General features: G+C 37.3%; 1 protein-coding gene and 1 pseudogene across 1 annotated transcript; both read right to left on the reverse strand.

Annotated features, from left to right (window-relative positions):
* The window catches only part of LOC104249767 (7-deoxyloganetic acid glucosyltransferase-like), a 39200-nt pseudogene extending 28902 nt beyond the window's left edge, over positions 1 to 10298 (reverse strand).
* A 1550-nt stretch (positions 10299 to 11848) lies between these two features.
* On the reverse strand, positions 11849 to 25549 carry LOC104249765 (uncharacterized). The gene is made up of 4 exons (XM_009806247.2): positions 24894 to 25549; positions 21809 to 22685; positions 13603 to 14159; positions 11849 to 12896 (listed from the first exon to the last, which is right to left on the reverse strand). The coding sequence occupies exons 1-4, from the start codon at positions 25393 to 25395 to the stop codon at positions 12028 to 12030; spliced, it is 2805 nt and encodes a 934-aa protein (XP_009804549.2). The 5' UTR covers positions 25396 to 25549; the 3' UTR covers positions 11849 to 12027.
* Between the last annotated feature and the right edge of the window lie 282 nt (positions 25550 to 25831).

Below are 25831 nucleotides of genomic sequence, written 5' to 3' on the forward strand. Positions count from 1 at the left end.
TAGCCATCTAGAGGTCGCACGGGGGGGAGGTTAGAGTGGTGGGTCCCAGCCTCATTTTTGTGCATTCCCTGCCAGGCCTAAGGCAGAATCATCTGATGTTGTCATCACATGTATTGTTCTGGTTTGCCATAGGGATGCCTTAGTTTTATTTGATCCAAGCTCTAACTATTCATACATGTCATCCTACTTTGCTTCATATCTAGTTATGTCTCGTGATTACTTGAGTGTTCTTTTCTACGCGTATATGCCTATAGGAGATTCTATTGTAGTAAATCGTGTTTATCGCTCGTATGTGGTTTCTATTGGGAACATTGAGACTAGTGTAGGTCTTCTACTTCTTGATATGATGTACTTTGATGTTATCTTGGTCATGGATTGGATGTCACCTTATCACACTATATTAGACTGACATGCCAAGACGGTGACCCTAGCCATGCCGGGGTTTCCTCAACTAGAGTGGAGAGGGACTCTTAGTCATTCTACTAGCAGGGTTATTTCTTTTGTGAAGGATCGACATATGGTCAAGAAGGGATGTCTAGCATATTTGGCCTATATCCGTGATTCTAGTGCGGAGGTTCCTTCCATGGATTCAGTACCAGTTGTGTGCAAGTTTCCAGAGGTGTTTCATGCAGATCTGTCGGGGATGCTACCCAACAGAGATATTGACTTCTGTATTGACTTGGCTCTGGGCACTCAGCCCATTTCTATTTTACCATATCGTATAGCCTCAACTGAGTTGAAGGAGCAGTTGCAGGATTTGCTTGATAAAGGATTCATTAGACCTAGTGTCTCGCCCTATGGTACACAATGTTATTTGTAAAGAAGAAAGATGGTTTGATCAGGATGTGTATAGATTTCGATAGTTGAACAAAGTCACTATCAAGAACAAGTATTTGTTGACGAGGATTGATGACTTATTTGATCAGTTTCAGGGTACCAAAGTGTTTTCAAAGATTGATCTGAGATCTGGCTACCATCAGTTGAAGATTAGGGCATCATATGTCCCTAAGACAGCTTTTCGGACTCGATATGGTCATTATGAGTTATTAGTGACGTTATTTGGTTTGACCAATGCCCTAGCATCATTCATGGATTTGATGAACCAGGTATTTAATCCATCTTTGGATACTTTTGCAATCGTCTTCATTGATGATATTTTGATCTACTCCCCCAGTTGAGAAGAGCATGAGCAACATCTTCGGATCGTACTTTAGATTCTGAGAGATAGTTAGTTATATGCCAAATTTTCAAAATGTGAGTTTTGGTTGGATTCAGTCGTCTTTTTGGGGTATGTTGTATCATCCTAGAGCATTAAGTGGATCCTAAGAAGATTGAGGCAGTTAAGAACTAGCCTAGAAATACTTTAGCTACAGATATTCTGAGTTTCTTCGGTTTGGCGTGTTTTATAGCCGGTTCATGGAGGGGTTTTCATTTATCGCAGCCTCATTCACTAGATTGACCTAGAAGGGTGCCCTGCTTATTTGGTCTGATGTGTGTGAGTTGAACTTTTAGAAGCTCAAGACTGCTTTGACTATAACTCCAGTTCTAATTTTGCCATAATCATCGGGTTCATATGTAGTTTATTATGATGCTTTGCGGATTGAGATCGGATGTTTCCTAATACAGGAGAGTAGGGTGATCGCTTATGCTTCACGTCAGCTGAAGCCCTATGAGAAGAACTACCCATTCATGATTTAGAGTTGGCAGCCATTGTGCATGCATTGAAGATTTGGAGGCATTACCTTTACAGTGTGTCGTGAAAGGTATTCACAAATTATGGAAGTTTACAACACATATTTAAGCAAAAGGATCTAAATTTGAGGCAGCAAAGGTGGTTAGACCTATTAAAAGACGATGATATTACCATTTTGTATTATCCCTAGAAGGCCAATGTGGTGGTCGATGCCTTGAGTAGAAAGGCAGAGAGTATGGGTAGCCTTGCATATATTCATGTTGGTAAGAGAACACTAGCATTGGATGTCCAGGAGTTGGCCAATCAACGCATGTGGTTAGATATTTCAGGGCCTAGTCTGGTTTTTGCTTGCACGATTTCTCAGTCTTCTTTGTATGAGCGTATCAGAGAGCATCAATATGATGACTCCATTTACTTTTTCTTAAGGATACAGTGCAGCACGACAATACCAAGGAGGTTTCTATTAGAGATGATGGGGTGTTGTGGATGTATGGTTAGATTTGTATACTCAATGTTGATGGGCTGCATGAGTTGATTCTTTAGGAAGCCCACAAGTTGCGGTATTCCATTCATCTGGGTACCTCCAAGATGTATTAGGATTTGAGGCCGTATTATTGGTAGAGAAGAATGAAGAAAGATATAGTAGGGTATGTGGCTCGATGTTAAAATTGTAGTAGGTGAAGTACGAGCATTAGAGGCGTGGCAGTTTATTTCAGAGACTTGATATTCCCGAGTGGAAGTGGGAGCATATTACCATAGATTTCGTTGTTGGTTTCCCACGTACTTTGAAGAGATTTGACGCGATATCAGTTATTATGGATAGGTTGACCAAGACTGCACATTTCATACCGGTTGTAACTACCTATTCTTGAGAGCAGCTGGCCCAGATCTATAGCCGCGAGATTGTTCGCCTTCACTGTGTGCTAGTGTCTATCATCTCCGACCGAGGCACGCAATTCATGTCGAATTTCTGGAGAGTTGTGTTGCTGGAATTAGGTACGCGAGTGGAGTTGAGTACATCATTTCACCCCAGATGGATGGGTAGTCCGAGCGCACCATTTAGATCTAAGAGGACATGTTACACATTTGTGTTATAGATTTTAGGGGGTTCATAGGATCAATTCTTTCCCTTGCAGAGTTTGCCTACAACAATAGCTACCAATTGAGTACTCAGATGGCTCGTTATGGACTTGTATGGGAGGCGGTGTCGTTCACTAGTTGGTTGGTTTGAGCCGGGAGAGACTAGGTTATTAGGCACAGATTTAGTTCGGGATGCCTCGGAGAAAGTCAAGTTGATTCAGGATCGGCTTCGTACAACTAGTCTAGACAGAAGAAATATGATGATCGGAAGACCTGTGATGGGTTTGCTTCGGGTATCAGCCATGAAGGGTGTGATGAGGATCGGGAAGAAGGGCAAGATGAGCCCCAAGTATATTGGTCCTTTTGAGATCCTTGAGAGGGTTGGTGAGGTGGACTAAAAACTTGCATTGCCACCTAACTTATCGGCATATCACCTGATATTCCATGCTTTTATGCTTCAGAAGTATCACGACAATCCGTCCCATGTATTAGATTTCAGCTCAGTTCAATTGGACAAGGATTTGACTTATGAGGAGGAGCCGGTGGCTAGAGCCCAACAAGTTCGGAAGTTGAGGTCTAAGAGTTATCCTTATGTTAGAGTGCAGTAGAGATGTCAGCCGATCGAGGCAGCTACATTGGAGTTCGAGTCTGATATACAAAGTAGATAACCACACCTTTTCACCGGTCTATATACTTTTCTATGTCTGTTCGAGGACGAATGTTTGTTTTAGAGGTAGAGAATATGATAATCCGGTAGATCATTTTGAGTACTAGCCTTTATTTTCGTATTTTGAGACCTCAATTAACTTAATTTAATATTTCTCAATTTGCGTGCACAGTCCATGTCTTTTTTTCGAATAAATGTTATGTGAAAATTTGAAGAAAATATGATTTTTGGATTTAAAAATAACTTGAGTTTACTAAGGTCAATATTTTATGTAAATGATCCCGGATCAGTATTTTGACAATCCCGATGAGTCCGTATCGTGATTTAGAACTTGGGAGTATGCCCGGAATTTAATTCGAAAGTCCCTAACTTGATTTGACTTGATTTTTCGAAAGCTATTAACTTGAAGGTTTAAATCTTTTTAGGTTTGTCAGTAGGTTGACTTTATGGCTATTGGGTTCAGATTTTGATTTTGAGACTTGGTATAGGTCCATTTTACTATTTGAAACTTGTCTGTGAAATTTGGTGCAAAACTGAGTTCATTTGATATGAGTTTCTTTGAAAATTTCATGTATTTTGATGTCTGATTCGTTGATCTAGGTGTTATTTGGTATTTTGATTGCGCGGCCGAGTTCGTATGATGCTATTACACTTGTGTGCATGTTTGGTTTGAGCCCTTGGGGCTTGGGTGAGTTTTAGATAGGCTACATACCATTTTGGACTTTGAAAGTTGTTGGTTTTCAATTGTTGCTGGTGTCTGATGTCTTGTGCTTCACGATCGCAAAAGGGGAAATTATATTGGGAGCTGATTTCTTCTACGTGAACGCGGGGATGTTTCTGCAAACACGAAGCAGTAGAGGGCTTACCCTTCGCGAACGTGGTGAGTTATGGTATCTGGGGTTGGTTAGGTAGTAATTTAACGTGAATGCGAGCCATGGCTCGCGAAGGATGGGGTTTAAAGGATGGGATTTGAGTTAAACATTCAAAGGACGAGATTTGAGTTATTTTCACCATTTTCAAGTTTGAGCACGGCCTAGAGGCGATTTTGAAGAGGGTTTCATCCCTACTTTATTGATTAATAGATTTTATGTTGTTTCCTTATACTTTCATAAACACCTATTGTTTTAAACCTTAATCTAAGCTTTTTCATAGTAGAAATTAGGAATTTAGGTAGACATTAGAGATTTTGAGAAATTAACATTTAGACCTCAAATTGAGGTCGGATTTTGAAACTAATTAAATAACCGGGCTTGGGGTGAATGGGTAATTGGGTTTTGGTCCAAATCTGGGGTTTTGACCGAGCGGGGGTTGACTTTTATTGACTTTTATCGACATCATTAAAGATTAATTTTTTTCACTCGTGGGTAGTTTCTAAAGCCTAGCTTGAATTATTTAAGCTATATTTGGCTAGATTTGATTAGTTTAGAGGCTAATTCTGAAGGAAAGGCCGCAGTTGTGCCTTGATTTGGTTGCGTAGCGAGGTAAGTATGGTGTCTAACCTTGACTTGATTGAATTATTTGTTATGTGTATTATGTGAAAAATCGGCGGATATACAAGGTGACACGTGTATATGCATCACAGGATTTAACATGCAGGGTTGTAGTATTTACTTCCATATTTTTATTTGTTCCATATTATTTCATGTTTTATGCTTTAATTGTTACACGTATTACTTGACATCTATGGTTAATTGTTATTTAACTGCTACTTACGTTGATTTGTTCATTTTCTATGCGATTTCTATTTATTGGCTACTTGTTTTAATTTGCCTTAATTGTATATTTTAATTATCACTTGTTTTACCTGTTTTTATTGTTTGAGATTTCGAGATGTTGGACTTTCTCCATTTATTGTATGATTCTTTATTGTTGGTACATTTTACCCTCCTATTGATACTTTGCAAGTATTGTTGTTGAGTTAAATAGTTTGGAATTATTTGGGGATCGGATTGTACGTCGCAACGTTATTGAAATAATAAAAAGGAATAAGACCAGATTATGATATGAGCAGATAGTGTTATGGTGGAATCGGGTTGCGCGCCATAACGGATTTGATATGTGGTATTGTACTGGTTTGAGATTGTAGAGTCACTTTTTGTATTGTAATATGAGATTTGAGATTTTGTTGTTCTGAGTTCACTGGTAGTTGGTTTTCGGATCCATTTCATGAGTTTATGGCTTTATTCTATTCTTTTTTTTCCTGTTATTATTATTTCGCACAGGTTATTTGTGAGTGACCTGCCTTAGCCTCGTCACTACTTCGTCGAGGTTAGGCTCGTTACTTACGTGGTACATGTGGCCGGTTGTACTCATACTACAATTATGCACTTTTTGTACAAATACCAGAGCTGATCCCAGCTGCGCATAGTGAGACTGCTCAGATTCAGCTACTTGTAGAGACTTGAGGTATACCTGCATGGCGTCTCCAGCCCTTAAGTCCCCCTTCCATTCTATCATTTCTGTTTATTTAGCTTCGAAATAGTTGTATTTTGTTCAGACTATATTTGTAGCACTCTAGATGCTCATGCATTCGTGACTCCATATTCTGGGTTATGTTTAGACTACATTATTCAGTATTACATCACTTGAATTCAACTTATTACAATTTTTATTGTTAATATCTTCTTTTGAATTAGTAAAATTGGTTAAATAACCTAGTTAACGTTGGTTTGCCTAACAAGTGAAATGTTAGGCGTCATCACGGTTCCGAGGGTGGGATTCCGGATCGTGATAAAATGGGAGAAGAGATTCATATGCAGTAGACCTCTATAATGATAGAGGCAGCACTACAAATTGCTGCAAATCTAGTTTATCATGAGTGAACTAAATATATAGAGATTGACCGCCATTTCATAAAAGAGAAAAAACAAGCAGGTTTGATCAACATACAATATCTGGCTACAAAGGAGCAATTAACAGACATTATGACAAAAGGGTTATACATACCACAACACGAGTTTCTAGTTTCCAAGATGGGTGTCCTTGATGTTTTCATACCTACCAGCTTAAGGGGAGTAATGAGAGTGAAGGTGTAACGTAATACTAGCTAACTTATTAATTATTTTTAGTTTTAACTAATTCTTAAATTGTTAGTTATTAGTCAACAAAGTCGTTAGTCAGCATAGTTAGTGGGTTAGATAGGACAATTGTCAAGTGAATGTGTATACAAGTATATAGTCGAGACATACATTGTAAAATTTCATTTTTACTGATATTGGAAAGCTGAGCACTTTGCACAAATTCTCTCCCACTCTCATTGATTTGATCTCTGTAAGTTAGCTAGGGTTCGAATCCTAAATCACCTTAAAAGCCCAAGATTTCAAGTTTAATTTGATTACAAGAATACACGACTCCAGTCAAAGATGAAGCCAAGATTTGGAATTTTTGGTTTCTAAATTCTAGGATAACAATATTCAGGTGTTAGTACTTGTATTCTTAATTTAAATTTTGTACATATTAAGTGAATTTTTTAATACAAATACAGCTTTGTACTAAAGCTACAGAGTTCGGCCGAAACCGTACTTCGATTTCTAGCTCCACCCCTAATTCCGGTAATTAGTTCATTGTCATCCCAAGTTAGAGTGAATGGATGAGAAAGCAACGAGTTCATGTTCATATTGCTTTGTGATCCGTTTGGTCCAAAGCTTAAATAAGCTAGAGAAATGGATTAGAAAGAAAAGCTACTCTCTTTGGCTTTTTTCTCTGATAAACTTTTTCTTTTGAAAAAAAAAGAGCTTAGATTCATGACTCACCAGAGAAGGGGAGCTCTCCGTTTTGAATAAGTTGAGGCGAGCATAAATATATCCAAAATGAGGCAGCGCTTGCAGTCCGAAAATCTAAGATTGGAATTCCAACGTCTTCAGCTACTTCAAATGCCACACTCAGAATTCCATCAGCTATAACAAGTCACTGGCCCCTGCCTTGTAACTTCACTACTACCACTTGGACAACCGGCGGCAAGAATTATTTCTTTCAAAATTGGCTTCGCAGTGCTTCTCAAGAAATCAAAAATCACCATCAATTTATTAGTCTCTTGATGAGTGTGCGGAACATTGTCCGAAAGGCCGTCGGTAATGGTCTCAAAGCGAAAGCCAGGAAAGCGGCTGAAACGGGATTGAATGTCTGTATTACGGGAAAGTCGATTTTGAATAGAAAGGGTGTTGATGAAGGTGACATGAATACCAGATAGGCTCAGTAGCTCGGCGAGCTTGAGCATAGGATTCACATGTCCTTGCACTTGGAAAAGGGAAGATGACTCATGACTACGTGAGGTGGGAACTCGGTTTTCTCCATCATAATCAATATACTAATGCTTTTGGCCTTTTTAGCAATTCACATCTTTAGAAATCTTGGCTCTGGAATTTATAGTGTAGATGCTAGTACTTGGTGGATTAGTTGTTCTTTCTCTAGGGCATCTATTCAGTGATAAACAAATTAGATGCCGTAACGAAACAGATGTTTACTACATGTGCCAACCTCGACAATACGACGGTGGACAACTGCTACTATCTTGCGCCTGCTATATTAGGTACACAATGTTATCACGAGAACTTTTTATCGTTGTATATTCATCATGTACTGCATCTCGCGTGATTAATATGGGAAAATGACATTGTCACTATAAGAAATATATATATATATATATATATATATATATATATATATATATAAATTTTCTATACTTTTGCAGATATCAAATATAAATAATTTAAGCTGCAGGCTAAAAGTGATTTTAATTGCCCCATTTAATGTTTTCAATATGAAGTAAGAAAACATTGATAAATTATTTTACTAAATAATTTATGAATTTAGAAGATGACACACTATAAAAAAAGACGTTTTGTGTTTTGATTCCCCTGATGACGTGGATTTTATTTAATATGTAACGGCAACAATGTTAAGAAGCACGAAAACAACGGAACACTTAAAATATTGGCTGATAATTATAGAGAATATTCTGCTTATACAAATGATATAATTTGGCTTATTTCTTTGTACACGCGACAAATGTGTATTCATACGCTCATATCTTCATATTGTATACCATCCTTGGACTACATGTAACGATCCGATCGGTCATTTTATGTAATTGCGTCCTATTTCCTCTTTTCATTCTTCATACAATGTGTGTTTACAATTTTATGACTTGCGGGTTGGTTAGTTTCGTTTCGGGAAGCTTTTAGATTGATTTGCACCCTTGATTCTTGACTTAGAAGTTTAAATTTGAAAATGTTGACCAAACTTTGACTTTCGTTGAAACGACTACGGAACTGTTTTTTTATGGCTCCACTAGTTCGTGATTTCGGACTTGGCCGTATGCCCGAAATTGATTTTGGAAGTCCGTAGGTTGATTTGCCGAAATTTGGCAATTTAAAGTTGAAAAGTTTGATCGTAGGTTGACTTTTAGCTATTGAACTCGGAATTTAATTTTGGGACTTAGAATAAGTCCGTTATGACATTCTGAACTTGTCTGCAAAATTTGGTGTAGTTTGGTGTTGATTTGATAGGATTCAGATGTTTAGTTGTAATTCTAGAAATTCTTGAAAATTTCCTTGAATTCCATGCATTTTAGTGTTCGATTCGTAGTTTTAGATGTTATTTTATGTTTTGATCGCGCGAGCGAGTTCGTATGATATTTTTAGACTTGTGTGGATATTTGATTGGGAGCCCCGAGGGATGGGATGAGTTTCATACATGTTCTAGAGTGATTTGGACTGAAAAATGGCAAATCTGGTGTCGCAATTAGATACATCAGGCTCGCATTTGCGAAGGTGACATGTAAGGGCAATTGTCGCAAATGCGACATTCCCTTCGCATTTGCGAACCCAACAGAAATTGGACATGTTCGCAATTGCGAACAATTGTTCACTTTTGCGATATTCCCTCAGTTCGCAATTGCGATATATGCTGAGTAGTTTGGAGTTGATTTGATTTGATATTCTCCAGTTCTCTTTTGTAATTTGGAGTTGATTTGATTTGATAGAACTTGTCTGCAATTGGTCGCTTTTGCGATATTCCCTGGTTCGCAACTACGAACCTTATGTCGCAAATGCGACATCTGCAGTTAGTTAAAGGGTTGAGAGACGGAATTTTTGAACTTATTCTCACATTTTTGAACGCTAGAGTCGGTAAGATGCGATTTGGAGGGGGGATTTTCACCTACAAACCTTCGGTAAATGATTCTAATTTATTTGTAATCATATTCCATTAGCATATCTTAGAGTTCAACATCAAAATCATGTGAATCAAAGTGAAAATTTGTCAAGTTTTTGAAAAATAAGAATTTGAGTTTTGAGAGTCCATTTGGATTCGAATTTTGAAACTAATCACATATATGAACTCATGTTGTCATGGGTAGACGGAGTCTATCATTGTACCCGAGTTTTGACCGAGTGAGCCCCGAGTTGACGTTTGTTGACTTTTTGAAAAAAGTATAAAGATCTTTACTTTATCTATTGCAATTGAATTCCCTAGTATTGTTTGATGATATTGAATCTATGTTGGTTAGATTTGAGCTGTGTGGAGGCGAATTTTAAGGGAAAAGCTATTTCTGAGTATTAAATTGACCTAATTGAGGTAAACGTCTTGCCTAACATCGTGTGGGGGAACTACCCCTTAAGATTGGTATTGCTTGATTCAATTGTGCTAAGTGAAATTCGTGACGAGTGAGTACACTGGTTGTACGTGGTAATTGGCCGGTTTAGGCTACTTAGACTATTTTCATGCTTTAATTGAAATGCCATATCATATTCTAAATTCTCGTAGTTAATTTATCCTTAATTTTATTAGACTATCCTTACATCCCTTAAATGCTTGTTTAGTACTCGCTTTACATCCTACTTGCTAAATTACCTCCATGCTTTAGTTGAACTTGTTGCCTCTTTTATTGTTACGTGCTATCCATTAATTGTTAATTATTATTATTTGAATCATTGCTCGTGTAATCTCTTTCCATATTGACCTTCGTTACTTGAAGTAATTGTTCATGTTATCCCTTTACTTATTGATTTCCATTATTTGAGACTCATTGTTAAATGTTATCTCCTTTATTGTGTGTTAGTCTTATCTAATATCGTGGTTATACACTATTTCTTCCATTCTTGAGTTATTTGGTGTTGAAGTTGTGAAAGTTGTTAATACGTTGAGGCAATGTTGGTTATTGTCGAAACATCTATCTTATTTTGTATTTTTCATTCATTGTTGTTGTGGATATTCTTGTATACATTTTGGAAACATTGATATTGTTGTTGTGGGCAAGTTGCGATATATGGGCACTTGTAGTGTGAATTATTATTATGGTACGATATTGACACGCATGCGGCGTTATAAAGCTTGGGGTTAATGTGCATGCGACGGTATAAAGTGGGACTTATGTGCATGTTGCTTGTAGGGGAACTACGTGAAGCCTCGCAGCGTCATAAGGTGGGCTAAAGTGCATGTAGCTATTTCGGAAAAATTATTTTTCAAAACCTATTTCAAATGTATGGCTCACGCGGTTGTATTGGGAGAGATTGTGATTGAAATTGAGAAATATGAATATGAGGCGGTATCTCAGTTGTGATTCTTGATCATATGAGGTGGTACCTCGGTTTGATTTCATTATACACGAAGAGGTACCTCATTGTGATTCTTGCTGTTAATTTCATGTGGAAAAGAGTTTTTGGTGGAAATATTTATTGTTGTTTCATTCTTATTTGTTTTAGAAGCTGTTGTCCGTGTATGACCACTTCGGTTTCTTCAGTTGTTTCTTTTACGTGTTCCTATGTTTAGATTATGGTATTTGTTCAGGTTATTATCTTGTTTTATATCAGTCGTTTCTTTCTTTCTAACATTTATCCTTAATACATTTCATACTGTTTACTTATATTTTAATAGGTGTCTTGACCTGGCCTCGTCACTACTCTACTGAGGTTAGGCTCGCTATTTACTGGGTACTGTTGTAGTGTACTCATACTACATTTTTGCACATTTTTGTGCAGATCCAAGTATGTTTGCTCGTGCCGGTCGTTAGAGATCTCCTGCTAGCTGCTTTTATCAGTGACTTCAAGGTATGCCTGCTCGGTATCCGCACGCCTCTGAGTCACCTTCCCTTATTCTCATATACTGTTGTATTTACTTTCGGACAGTGATGTAGTAGTTATTCTAGTTATACTTTGTAGAGCTTATGACTGGTTTTGGAGGAGCGTTCTTTTGTGATTATGTTTTGTATCAGAAGATTTTATCAGTTATTCGATTTTTTTCAGTTATGACGTGATTATGTTTTGATAATTGTTCTGTCAAATTATTACTATTTGTTAGGCTTACCTAGTCGTAGATATTATGTGCCATCACGACATCCTACAGAGGGAATTTGGGGTCGTGACACTATAACTGATTCAAAGAACTCGATACCAACCTAGGATTATATCTAATTCAAATAACTCGATTTGGCCTTTATATCTTTATTCGAATAGGTCATCAAAAATTTTAAAAAAAAAAAAAAAAAAAAATTTGCCAACTTGCGGCAAGAAACATTGACCAAGTATGACTCTTATTTTTCAGATCACTTGCTAAATTCTAGCTATCCAAACTCAAGTTAAATGTGGACTCATGCTTTGCCACCTCCGTGAAAACTATATATATCTTGGATCAAGCGGTCTAAACTGCGAGTTGATGATCCACCTTCACCAACACTTGCTCTTGCAAATTTTGCCATGTCATTTGCCCTCTCCAAGAACTCATTTCTCCTCGCTTCCATCAAATCCCTCACCATTTTCTCGATTATGACTCTATCACAAGTATCTTTCAAGTCCAACCCCAATTTCCATACCTCCCCAACAAATCTGCTATTGACTTGTTGGTCAGCCAATTGAGGCCAACATATCATTGGCACTGCCTCGTATACGCTCTCCAAAGTCGAATTCCAGCCACTATGAGTTAAAAATCCTCCAATTGTCGGGTGTGCTAACACCTCTTCTTGAGGAGCCCAACTTACAATATAACCATTTTTGGTCAGACCCTCCCTCAGTTCAACATCCATGTGAGCTAATTCATCATCTTTATCCTTGATAACATCATGCCTAATAACCCACAAAAATTGCTGACCACTATTGACAAGGCCGTGCCAGAACTCTGTCAACTCATGTTTTGTCAATGTAATCACACTTCCAAAGCTTACATAAAGTACTGACCTCGATGGTTGCTCGTCGAGCCATTTTAAGCAACTCCTGTCTTCTTCCCATAATCCGCTGGAAGATATGGATTCTGATTTGTTCTTCAAGTGTGCATGGAGCGGACCAATGGTGTAAACATTTGGGATATCAACACAAATTTGGTCCAGTATTGGTCCTTCGAGTCCCTCGAACGTGTTGAATATAAGCCCTTTGGTTCGAAGGGTGCTTAGAGTTACGCTCATGACATATTTGAAAGCTCCTTCTCCCAAAGTATCCACGCGGCAAAAACTCGGAATCACGTCGTCTTAGAAAGCTCTCCATCCCCTTCACATTCGCAATTGAGGTCGTTTCCTGTCATAAAGTCGTTGGCCAATTAATATAACTCCCAAATAAGAAAATTTAATAAAAGAAAAAAAAATCATGTATGTGGTCCTACTGGGTAACATGCATGGTCATATGAGTTTTTCACATGTGTGTGTTCCTTTGGGTAACATGGTCATTTGAGTTTTTCACAAACCGATGTAATAAAGGCCGATAAATGTCAAGATTTTACTGAAAACCTCTCTGCCATCACAAGATAGGATAATATTTGCATTCACACTACGCTACCATTTCTAGAGTATACTGGGTTTAATTTGTTCCCGTTGTTGTTGGTGTAAGGCCGATAAATACAAGAATATAATACTCCTAGATAACAAGTTCAATATACTAAAACTTGTTGCTTTCCCTAGAATTGGGTAACATGGTCATTTGAGTTTTTCACAAATTGATGTAATAAAGGCCGATAAATGCCGAGGTTTTATTGGAAACCTCTCCGCCATCACAAGGTAAGATAATGTTTGCGCACACCCTACCCTCCCTAGATTATACTGAGTATCTTCTTGTTATTGTTAATGTGAGGCCGATAAATACAATAATAATGCTCCTAGATAGCAAGTTCAATAAACTAAAACTTGTTGTCTTCCCTAGCTAGAATTGGGTCAAATAAGTTTAAAGTGAAAAATGCTCACCAGAGAAGGGAAGCTCGCCGGCATGGATTAATTGAGGGATGCAATAATAAGCCCAAAAAGAGGAAGAGCTGGAAGTACGAAAATGAAAGGTAGGAATCCCACAATCTTCAGCCACTTCAAGTGCTATACTTAAAATTCCATCAGATATAAGACAAGTCACTGGTGGTACCTGCCCTATAACTTCATCACTAGTGCCTAATTCGCAATTTCCAAAAGAAACAATCAATTCTTTGAGAAGTGGTTTGGCAGTGGTCCTCAAGGACTTCAAAACAGCCATAATATCATCAGAAGTATGTGGAAGTCCATCGCCGAGGCCTAAGTTAATGGTTTTGAATCTGAAGCCTGGGAAACGGCCAAAACGGGACTTAAGGTCGGTACAACGTAAAAGTCGATTATGAATAGAAAGAGCGTTGATGAAAGTAACATGGATGTCGGACAAGCTAAGAAGCTCGGCCAGATTGAGCATTGGATGGACATGGCCCAGTGCTGGAAACGGGAAGATGACCACATGAGGTGGTTGCCTTGCTCCTTGCTCCATCGTAATTTCTCCAATTCTACTGTGACTTTTCAGCTCCTATTACACTTGGAAACTATTTGTGGTGAAACTTTGGTTGCAAATGTCTCTATATGAGGAGGCGGGCATTCATGTTTATCTAATACTCCTACTAGACAAGTCCAAATTTGCTCACCTAAGCAGGGGCGTAATAGAAGATGCTTTTTACTGCTAGGATACAAATACAATGGATCAATAGAACAAATACGTACTTTTTCTATTATTTATGTATACAAACTTTTAAATGGCCTGAAAACTAAACTGGAAAAGACTACGGACAACCAAACATGAATATTTATTTATTTATTTATTTATTTTTGCGGAGGCTCTAAAAAAAACTTGACTGCCTTTCCCCAATTTAATTTGTCTTATGCTTAGCGGGTAGATCGATTTTAAGGTTCACTATAAATATTATTTTAGTTAGGATTTATACACTGACATGTAATTTTTTTAAAAAAAAACATTTTGTGAAGTTTTTGCAGCATATTATTTATGTCTTTTATCAGATTTCTAATTATTGTTTATCAGAAATTTACTTGTAACTATGTCCTTTCGATAATGTATAGCTCTAGGCCTCCAATTCCATTGAGCCACCTCTATTATTTTTTCTTTCTCTATGTTTCATGAGCTGTTTACTTTTTTCCCAAATCATGTGTAGATTTTGAGGAGAAGAAAATGCTTCTTGTACGTATATTTCTTACATCCCTAAGCAAAGGTAAATATACTAGGTCCTATGACTATTTTAGAAAGAAAAATAAATTACAATCAATTAGAATAAAATAAAATTTCACTCCCCCTCAAGTTGGTGCAAAGATGTCACACATGCCCAGCTTGCAAACCAGTGTATGAAAAGTCCGTTTGTTGAGACCTTTGGTAAACATATCATCAAACTATTTTTCTGATGGTACATGAAACAGACTCAAGACACCAGTTGTAATTTTTTCTTTGATTAATTGTCGATCTATTTTCAAATGCTTTATCCGGTCATGCTGGACTGAATTATGAGCTATACTGATGACAACCTTATTGTCACAGTACAAGAAAAGTTTTTCTTTTTCAGACAGTCTCAATTCCTTTACTATCTGTTGTAACTAAAGCAGTTCGCAAACACCCTAGCCATAGTTCTATATTCTGTCTTCGCACTTGATCTAACAAGTATACTTTGCTTCTTGCTTCTCTAAGTAACCAAGTTTCCTCTTACGAGCGTAACCAGATGTACATCTTCTGTCATCCAGAGATCCAGCCCAATCCGCATCTATAAAGGCTTCTTTTTGGAGATGACCATGTTTGGAGAAAAGTAGACCTTTCCTTGGAGCATACTTCAGATACCACAAAATGTGAAAGACAACTTGCGTTTGAGGATCTCGGGGATCATGCATGAACTGACTCATCAGGCTAACTGAATAGGCTATGTCTGGTCTAGTTTGGAAGAGATAAATGAGTCTTCCAACCACCTCTGATATCTCTCCTTATCAACTGACTTTATAACTCCGCTTTGTGAAATGATTGCTTTCCACGGGCAATTCTGGGGATCTGCAACCTGTCATACCAGTTTCTTTCAAAAGATCCACAATATACTTCACCTAAGAAATAAAGATTATTCTTTTTGATCTAGCAACCTCAATACCTAAGGGACTGCAATTTTCCTAAATCTTTGATCTCAAATTCCTGTACCAACAACTTATTTAATCAAGACATCTCCTCTTTGTCATCTCATGTCATTACTATGTCATCAACATAAACTATGAGAAAAGTCAGTTTACCCATATGATGTCTTATGAAAAGGGAGTGATCAACATTACTTTGTTGGAAACCAAAGGAGATCAACATTATTTTCTAGCGTGGACAAAGCAAACACACCTAAACAGTATATTCATTCTTACCCTTTAAAGCTTACATAGGACTTTGAAAATTAAGGTTTTAAGTTGTATTCTGTTGATAAGATAGACAGCCACTAAAATAGCATCCCTTCAATAAGGTTTTGGTAGATGCATAGTGAACATAAGAGATCTTGCTACTTCTAACAAATTCATGTTTTTTCTTTCAACGATTCTATTTTGTGCACTAGTATAAGGACAACTAGCTTGATGGACTATCCCATTAGACTCCAAATAAGCACCATTATTCATATATTCATTGCTATTGTTAGTTCTCAAGATTTTTATTTCGGCATCAAACTGAATATAAGTCATCTTATGAAATGACTGAAAACTAGAAAAAACTTCAATTTTGAAATTTAACAAATATACATAGGTCATCTTTGTACAACAACAATGAAAGTAACAAACCGCGTACTACCAAATAAAGAAACAGTTTGGGTAGGACCCATAGATAAGAATGAATAGTTATAAATGGAGTTGTGCTTCTATTATCACTCACGGGATAGGAGTTTCTAGTATTATTGACATATTCATACGCATCACAGAATAAAGATTCAAATTGAGTCCTTGAAAATAAATCGGGATATAACCTTTTTCAAAACAAAGAATGATGGGTGTCCTAACCGTCTATGCCGTTGTTTTATTTCATGGTTGACATCCTTACTTTTCCCAAAAAAGGCATGACCAAAGTTTTGAATTCCATCTACTATATACAAGTCATCATGTAATCTACCACTGTCAATCTTTTTCCCTGTTTGAAGATCCTGAAAATATAATGATCGAGAAAAAGCTTAATTTTATAGTTTAAAGCATTGGTGATGGAACTAACAGATAAAAGATTGACAGGGAACTCAGGGACATGGAGCACAAATGATAGTTTAATATTAGGAGTACAAACGACAGAACCTGTTCCAAAGATAGGTATTAAAGAACTAATGGCTATTTTAACATTATCTCCTTTGAGAGAGGGGAGTAGTTTTGAATGCCTCTAGAAGAGCGTGTCATGTGTCTAATTGCACTAGAATCAACAATCCAAGAATTAAAGTGAGTGACGAAGGCAATAACTGCTTGCACATAATTAAATGTTGCAACATTAACGGAGTCAAGTTTGGCTAGGAGACGAAGGAAAAGCTGAATTTCATCCGAAGACAAGATTTCTCTAGAAAGCGTCTCCTTAAATATCTTCATACCTTTTGCGAATCGGAAGAAAATCTAAAGAAAAATGCTCAAAATAATCTGCCTCTCCGAAAATCAAATCTGTCTCGATGAAAGCAGAAGGAGTTTGTGTTGCGGACAGCCACCAAGAGAGAGAAAACTCGATCTCTTTGATAAAAATAAAATCCTAGTGCTGCGGGGGAGATAACTCACCTAAAAAAGACAGCAGTGACTCTAATACCATGCAGATTTTGAGAAGAAGAAAATGCTTATTGTATTTCTATGTATTTCTTGAATCCTTAAGTAAATATATTTATATATTAGGTCCTATGACTATTTTAGGAAGGAAAATAAATTACAATTAATTTATAATCAATTACAATCAATCAGAATAAAATTAAATCTCAACCAGAATAAAATATTTCCTAATAATTAAGCCAATCAACACTGAGCTATTAATTATTTTTATGCCAGAAATCGGGAAATATTAAAATTGTCAAGGCCATGATAAAAGCATCTATAATGTAACCAAATTTTTGGGCATGTTTCGCATGTACTTCTGTTCCAACTGGGCATGTTTCTCCCCCGCGGCAGCAAGCTCTTCAAATTTAGAGTTCAAGGCTACCTCTAAGTTAGTCACCCTTTCAGCGGAGGCAGCCTCACATTCGGTTGCAGAAAGAACAACGTCATAGATTTCAGCCCATTTGGCCTTGGCCTCGTCAAATTTAACCCTCAATGGGCCAATTTCTTGGCTAAAGGTTACCACCTCTCGCTTTGTTTTACTGCAAACGAGCCTCCAATACAACAAATTCTACAGCTTTGGCTTCCAACTCCAAGAGGCGAATAATTACCACTTCAGCCCATTTGGCCCTAGCCTCGTCCCATTCCACCACAAGTTGATCCCCCTTGGAAGTAAGTTCTTCCTTCTCACGAATGAACCTTTGAAGGCCCTCAGAAGCAAGAAAGTTGGCCTACCAAGCGAGAAGGGTAAAGATTAGGATATTTTCTTATCAAGAATAGAAGAAATCTAAGGAAGAAAGGAACGTACTGCTACAGTGTTGTGCATACGTTGTTCAACAGACACTCTCCTGAGAGTTCCCGAACCTTTTTCCAATTTTTCTCTGAAGTCAAAGGCTTCAGATAATTAGAGAGCTCCACCGGCAGGGAAAGCAAGTTGCACTCGGTAGAGACTGAAAGGGTGACATTCCTCCTCCTTTGTGGATCTTCAGAAGGGACATCATAATTTCGCCCCAAATTCCCATGAAATGAGAATGAGGAAGAGGAATACCTTCTTCGTGGTCAGGTGTGGCTAGCGGAGATAACGTAGCAATTGCTGGTGGAAGAATGGATGAAGATGAAAGTGATGTGGAGTTGCTGGTTTTGGTGAAGATGGAGATGAAGCTGGTGGAGTTAAAGAGTGTGAAGCAGCTGCATCGAGTGGATCGATGGTTGTTGAATGCTCGTCAACCAAAGACAGTAGGGATCCGGTACTTAGCCTCACAGTACCGGGAAAAGCAATGGGGGCCTGATAGCGGGAGTTGGCATTTTCCACTAAATCAAACTCCCCCAAAGCGGCGAGGCATCATCCTTAGTTAGTGTAACTAACTCAACAGATTGATCATTCTGTTAAGTTGATGATGAACATCGCCTTCTGTGTAGGACAGCTCCATCATCACTAGCTTCTTCATCATCGTCAATCATCACGGTGCCCGACCGGCCCGGGAGGTGGGCTAGTGATCACAACTTCCGGAGACGACTCAAGGGCAATAGTTTTCGCCCTCTTATTCTTTTCCCCGGCCATAGAAGAACGCCTTCTTTTTGGTTGCTTGTTCTCTGGGCGGGGATTCCGTGGTAAAACATTTGTGCCCGAAGCAGGCCTAGAGACACCTGTTCAAGTTAGAGTTTCCTGAAGCAGCCTCGCCACATCAGCAGGATCAGCCAAGACGTCCTTCTCGGGGACAACAACAGAGCCTGCAGGTAGACCTAATTTCGTAGTCAGAAGTGTTCAACCAAGTTCTTCAAATAAAAAAAATGGAAGCAAGATAAGTTTAAATTACCATGATTTTTGGCCTTCCACCCGTATTTAAGGGCCAATTATTTCTACAAATGAGTTTCGAGCATCATAACATCCAAGATCTTCTGAACCCACCAATATAAATCGCCCACCACCGGTGAGATCCATCGAGTTGCTGAAATATGCGAAGGGTGAAGAGTCAATACGACAATAGAGGAATATTTAGTAAAAGGGAATATTAAATAAAAATCTTACAAGTGCGGTTCCAAGCAGCCGAAAAGGATGAAGCCATTGTCGGAATGATATTATTGGTGGTGACTATAACGAACCGTTCCATCGACCCACTTCATTATCATCATCAATGCTAGTCAACAAAGCATGGTGGCCATGTTTGTAGAGGTTTATCGTTCTCCCACGGAAAATTTTAGGAGAGTATAGATTTATCATACGAGCTAAGGTTAGCTCTTCTCCAGTCTCCTGGCACAAATGTCGAAGGTAGGTGACCGTTCCACACAGAAGGACTTACTTGTGCCAAATATACTTGGTGTGGAGGAAAAACTCCGCAATCACAGAATCTATATCTCCACTTAAAGGAAATGCACCCAAAGTAAATGGATACATGTAAAATCCTCCTTGAGATGGGTCACTTGCTTCGATAGATCAGGAGCAATAATAACCATTTCATGGCAGAGACAGTCTTCCTTCACATTAGGAATACTGGAAGGACGAATGAAAGAAGGGTACCTACTAACAGCCTATGTACGAGGGTTAGCAGTAAGAAATTTTTCTTCGAAGTTTTTTGTTGTATTAAGACTTCTAGGGATGATAGAACCCAGTGTTGGAGGAGTAGAGTCTTCGGCTTTGCTCTTGTTCTTTGAAGCAATGGAACGCTTTGAAGAAGAAGCCATTGAATGAAAGAAAGAAAAAGTTTTTTGTTCGAAGAGAGTTAGAGAGAAGATGGAAAACTAAGGTGCAAATCAAAAGCTTAGAAATTATAAAGTGCAAGGGAAAAAGGGATGATGCGTATATGTAAAATTTTGGGTGCTAAATTCATGGCCATGATTACCTCGATAATCAGCAAAAGCCATGCTGAATCGTGGGATGACGCGTGTTCGGGGCATTAATTATGGAGAGACGTACGTCTAATCAACCGTCAGAAGCCTTTAGAAGGGGTTGTAGTAATTTCTGCCAAAAGAATATTTCTATCAACTTCCTGCTAATGCAAAGTTATGTCGCCGAAAAGCAGGGGGACTATCTGTATAAGGTAAAATATGATACCACACGCAGTCATCTAAAGGAAGGACACGTGGAACCCAAGACGGGGATGGACAAAGACCGAACATAACTATTTCGCTTGTCACCGGAAGGGATAACGTTCATAAAGATGTGTTAAATGCCCTGCGCCCGGTAGCATTTAATAAGGAATATTCTGTGCCATTAAGAGCGACGGCCCGTTACAAGAAATTTGGCATTTATGTTCGCTGTTATATATTCATTAATGACCCTCATAATTGGCATTAAAAGAGCGCACGATCCTAGGACCTCCTTCCCTAGAACAACTATAAATAGTGAGCTTAGTTATCATTGTAGAGGACACGAATTTTCTAGCAAACTTACACTATTCTATACAAAGATTAGTACAATTTTACTTTCTCGCTTTTTGATTTCATCATTGCTGTGCCAGGATATCTTGTTTCCGAAACTGTCATCTCTGTTGTTTCATCTACATTTTAAGGCTAAGTTTTGCATAATTCTTCACTTATTTCATCATTTTCAGGATTAAGTTAGTTCACTTGTCTAGAAACCACACATAAATTCAACATTACTGTTTTACGAGTAAACAAAAGGGATGGGGAAATAACTGATATTCTTTATTCAATTTCTAATATAAAGAGATACTCATTTAAAACTTATTTGCATATAATTGATAAATTGTATATAACCATGTAATTAAGTTAAAACTTAATTAGAGATGGTTATAAAATTTCATATATAGTATAGGAAAGTAAAAATCTCTAAGATGCAAAAGGAGTGAGTAGTAAAAAGTGGGCTTTAGAATTAGGCAGCATACTCAGTCCAATTCCCAAAGTTCGTCGTCTAAATGAAATGGGCAAAACTAATCAGCTCACACGCTATTCCGCTAGATCACTCCGTACCGGTTTGAATATACCTATCGTCTGTTTGTTATATACTCAGTTTTGTTCCAATTTATATCATTTTTTTTATTAGACTATTTCAAAAAAAATATTTATATCTATATTTAGAAACAATTAAACTTTAAATTTTTTATTTATTTATTTTAGCGGTAATAAATTTTTTTTGTATCTGTACAAAATATTTTTTTCCTTAATCTCTTGCTGTATCAACATATCTTCTGCTTGTTATATGTGATCAATGGTGGCTTAACTTCTACATAACGATCAAAACAACTTGCTCAACTCTATTCTTTTTGTTGGACATTGGAATATTTATATCAATTGCATTTGTGTACAAAATAATGATTGTTAAGCTGTACCCTTTTATCCAATGCAATTAGATTTTATATCCTTCCCTCTTCTGCCTAAGTTTTTAATGTCATCGACGAGACATTCAAGAGCATTGTACGATGAACCTCCCTCTCCAACACTTTCTTTTGCCAAATTAGATAATTTCTCAGCTGATTTCTTAAACTCATCCCTATTTGTTACCATCAGATCTTTGACCATCTTCTCTATAATGTATCTATCACATATGTCCTTCATGTCCACCCCAATTTTCCACACCTCACTCACAAATCTACTAGTGACTCGTTGGTCCACGTAAACAGCCCAACAGATCATGGGCTTTCCTTGAACAATACTTTCCATAGTCGAGTTCCATCCACTGTGAGTTAAAAACCCACCAATAGCAGAGTGGGCCAACACCTCTTCTTGTGGAGCCCAACTCACTATATAGGCTCTTTCTTTGCATCCCTCGGCAAGCTCCTTCGCAAATTGGTGGTTCCATTCTTCTCCCCTTAACAAGTTGGACCTGATGACCCACAAAAATCTGATTCCACTATTTACTAAACCATGCCAAAACTCCAAGATTTCTTCCTTTGACAAAGTTGCCATACTTCCAAAACTTACATAGATTACTGATTCGATTGGCTGTGCATCGAGCCATTGAATTGAACTGTGGTCTTCTTCCCACAAACTATTTGAAGAGGCTGATATTGGCATCCTTTTTTCAGCAAGTTTAGTCTTGAGATGCAAATGTAGTGGCCCAATAGCATAAGTTTGTGGACAATGAGAGCGAATGAGGGAGAGTAATGGCCCGTCTAAATCTTCAAATGTGTTTAATATGAGTCCATTGGATTGAGGGATACTCTCCACTTCTTTGAGTGCGATTTGGCAATAGGGATCGGTTGCATAATCGATTAGACGATAGAATGGAAAATCACGACGGCGTAGAAGACCTTGCATGCCAGCTACATTTTCGAACAATACGTCCAAATCATTTCCTTAGCAAGAAAGATAAATTTTTGGCTTGTTAGTTGAGTTAGATGTTGCCATAAATCACAAGAGAATTTAAAATACGCGTTCATCAAAAGATAAATAAAGTGAAGGTATTTCGTCTTTTACGTACATATTTTCTACTACTTGGAAGAAACTATTGGTACTAGCAGAATCCTAGCGTTTTCATATGGAATTCCTGGCAGTAGAACGTACAGAATAGGCAGAGGACTGAAGAGAAAACTCGATCAATAAAATCATAAAGGTTTGACCTTATCTATTCTTGAGTACTACATACTATACAGTAGTACTAATATTTAACTTCGACCGAGAAAGATAATCTTAAAACTTTCTAGAAATTATTAATAAAAATAATATGCGACGCATAGTAATTAACGTGTTTATGCTGGCAACGAAGATATAATTTATTTTAATTATATCACATAAGCATTAACCAACCAGATATTCGTTTTAGTCACACGTAGCATTTTCTTATATTCTCCACTCTCCAGTGATTGGAGTAGTTAACATGATATATTATTCTTGTTCGTCTTTTCTCAAGCTTTGGTCAACTGTTTACTGTTGTTGCGCCCCTCCTGAAGAAAATAGCACAAAACAGAAATCTTGAACACACAAGTAGATACTTCCTCTGATTCCACTTTACTCCTTATAATTGGAAGTAGGGTGTTCATAAAAACCAGAAAAACCGAATCAAACCGAAAACCAAATCAAACCGACCAAAAAAATCGATACTTTTTGGTTTGGTTTGGTTTGGTTTTGAATTTTAAAAATCGATCAAATTTGGTTTGGTTTTGGTTTTAATCAGAAAAAACCCGAACTAAACCGACTATAGGAGTAATTATTTCAAATTTATTATTACACCTATATATATGTATATTGTTATACAAAATTTCAAAAAATTTATGGTAAATGTTAATAGTTTGCACCTTTAATATAGTTCTTTACCTTTACATTCTAGTTTGATTGGTAGTTTTCTTTTGTTTAGTGTAAGAATCCATTTCGTGTTAAAAATAACATATTTTAATTGAATCCTTAAATTATTCATCACTATTTGATTCAATTATCATCAATATATTTTGGTAAATAATAGATTTTCAAAGGGCAATTGATTTGATAGTGTTACATTGAAAATGTGGTCGCCGGAATATGTGTTTGGTAGTGTATGTCTTATATTTAAGAAAAAACCGACAAATAACCGAAAAAATCGACATAAACCGTATCGAGAAAAACCGACTTAATTGGTTTGGTTTGGTTCTAATATTTGAAAAACCGACTTACTTGGTTTGATTTCTTTTTAGGGAAAAACCGATCCAAACCGAACCATGAACACCCCTAATTGGAAGAGTCAAATAACTTTATTTCACAATGAATTTTTCTAATATTTAAATTATTAGATATTGTAAGGTATACTAATACTTTGTAGGATACTTTTTAAATACTTAGAATAAATTATTCCAAAATACTTAAAAAATTTACGCCTGAATTCATATAAAAGGTTGAATAGACACCTAAAATTATCACGGTTGTTTATTGAGACGTCTCAACTAGTCTCTTTTTCGATTGAACACATGTAATAGGCCAAAATTGTACCAATCGTACACATTTCGCAATGGCTTGGAAATACCTCAAGCACTTGTGATGTGTCTATAAACGCTCCTTACGTGGAATAATTAGTCAATTAAATTGTTAATTACATGTGGAACATGTAATTTTCACACCTCTCGGACAACTTTTCACATTTCTTAACATTTAAGGTTCATCTTTCCTACTAAAGTGATTTAATTGGCTAATTATTTCACGTAAGGAGCGCTTGCAGATACGAGCTTGAAATATTCTAAACCAGTACAAAATGTGTTTGATTGATATACTTTGGGCCCAGTACAAGTGTTCAATGTAACAAGGCCTAGTTAAGATATCTAAATTTCAGCCAAAAATTAAGTACTTTTGATCAACATAGAAATAAACATGAAGGAGTGCGAAACAGTGTTATGCTAAAATAAAAATGTAATCAACTCAACTTCTATCAGTATTTATGTTTCTTTTATATATATTCGCACGTAAAGTGTATTCAACTCAATATTTATCAGGGGCAAGTGGATAAATAATGGAAGTCAAAGAATACCACTTGTGGATGTATCGTTTACTTTAAACAATTTTATATAAAAAGAAAACGAAAAAAAAAGAAAGAAAAGTACCTTTGAAAGGAACCTCTCCGGCTTGAATGAGTTTTGGAATACAGAGATAAACCCAGAGGCAACAAGGACTAATAGTGTCGAAAGGGATAACTGGAACTCCAATCTCATTACCAACATCCACTGCATAATAGAACAACCCATCAGGTATAACACACGTCACCGGCGGCTCGGTAACTCCATCACTACTACTGAGCAATATTTCTCTGAGGAAAGGCTCCGCCACGGCTTGCAAAGAGCTAATAAGTTCTCCAAACTGTACCGACGATCGGGGATTTTCAACCGGTAGGCCGTCGGAAATGGTCCGGAAACGGAACCGGGGATATTGCCGGAATCTTGATTCGACGTTGGTGTGTTGGAGGAGAAGTTTCTGATTGTGATTGGTGTTGAGGAAAGTGACCTGCAAACCTGCGAGACAGAAGAGTTCGGCAAGTTGAAGCATAGAGTTGATAGGGCTTTGTATTGGAAGAGGGAAGAGGAGCACGTGAGGAGAGGGATGGTCCATTGATGAACAGTTCTGAGTTGTCTCTCTGCTCCTTGTGGGGAATGGGAGATAAGATTGAGAGATGTATATTGATAGCTACTACTCTTTGCTTATAATAAGCTTTGGCTGGGTTAAGATTTTACGAATGACGACACAAAGATTTGTCAAAGATACGGCGCCTAGGATTTGTTCCTTTAATAAATGGACCTGCTGCACCTTTACCTTGTTTGTGGTTCAATTCAATAATGACATTTATGTTATAAAATAAAAGTAATGCAGTAAAATTTAAATAAGAAGAGATAGAAAGAAGGGAGAAGTGTTTTCTTCTTTCACTTTGATATATTTTTCCATTGTAATTATATGGCCTTTTATATGCATAAAAAGTAAAGATGATGGACATAAAGTAGGAAATTTAATCTTTAAGTTATTCACAACATGTACATCCAATGTAGTATCT

The sequence above is a fragment of the Nicotiana sylvestris genome, chromosome 3 (genome assembly GCF_000393655.2).
Source record: "Nicotiana sylvestris chromosome 3, ASM39365v2, whole genome shotgun sequence".
NCBI lineage: Eukaryota > Viridiplantae > Streptophyta > Magnoliopsida > Solanales > Solanaceae > Nicotiana > Nicotiana sylvestris.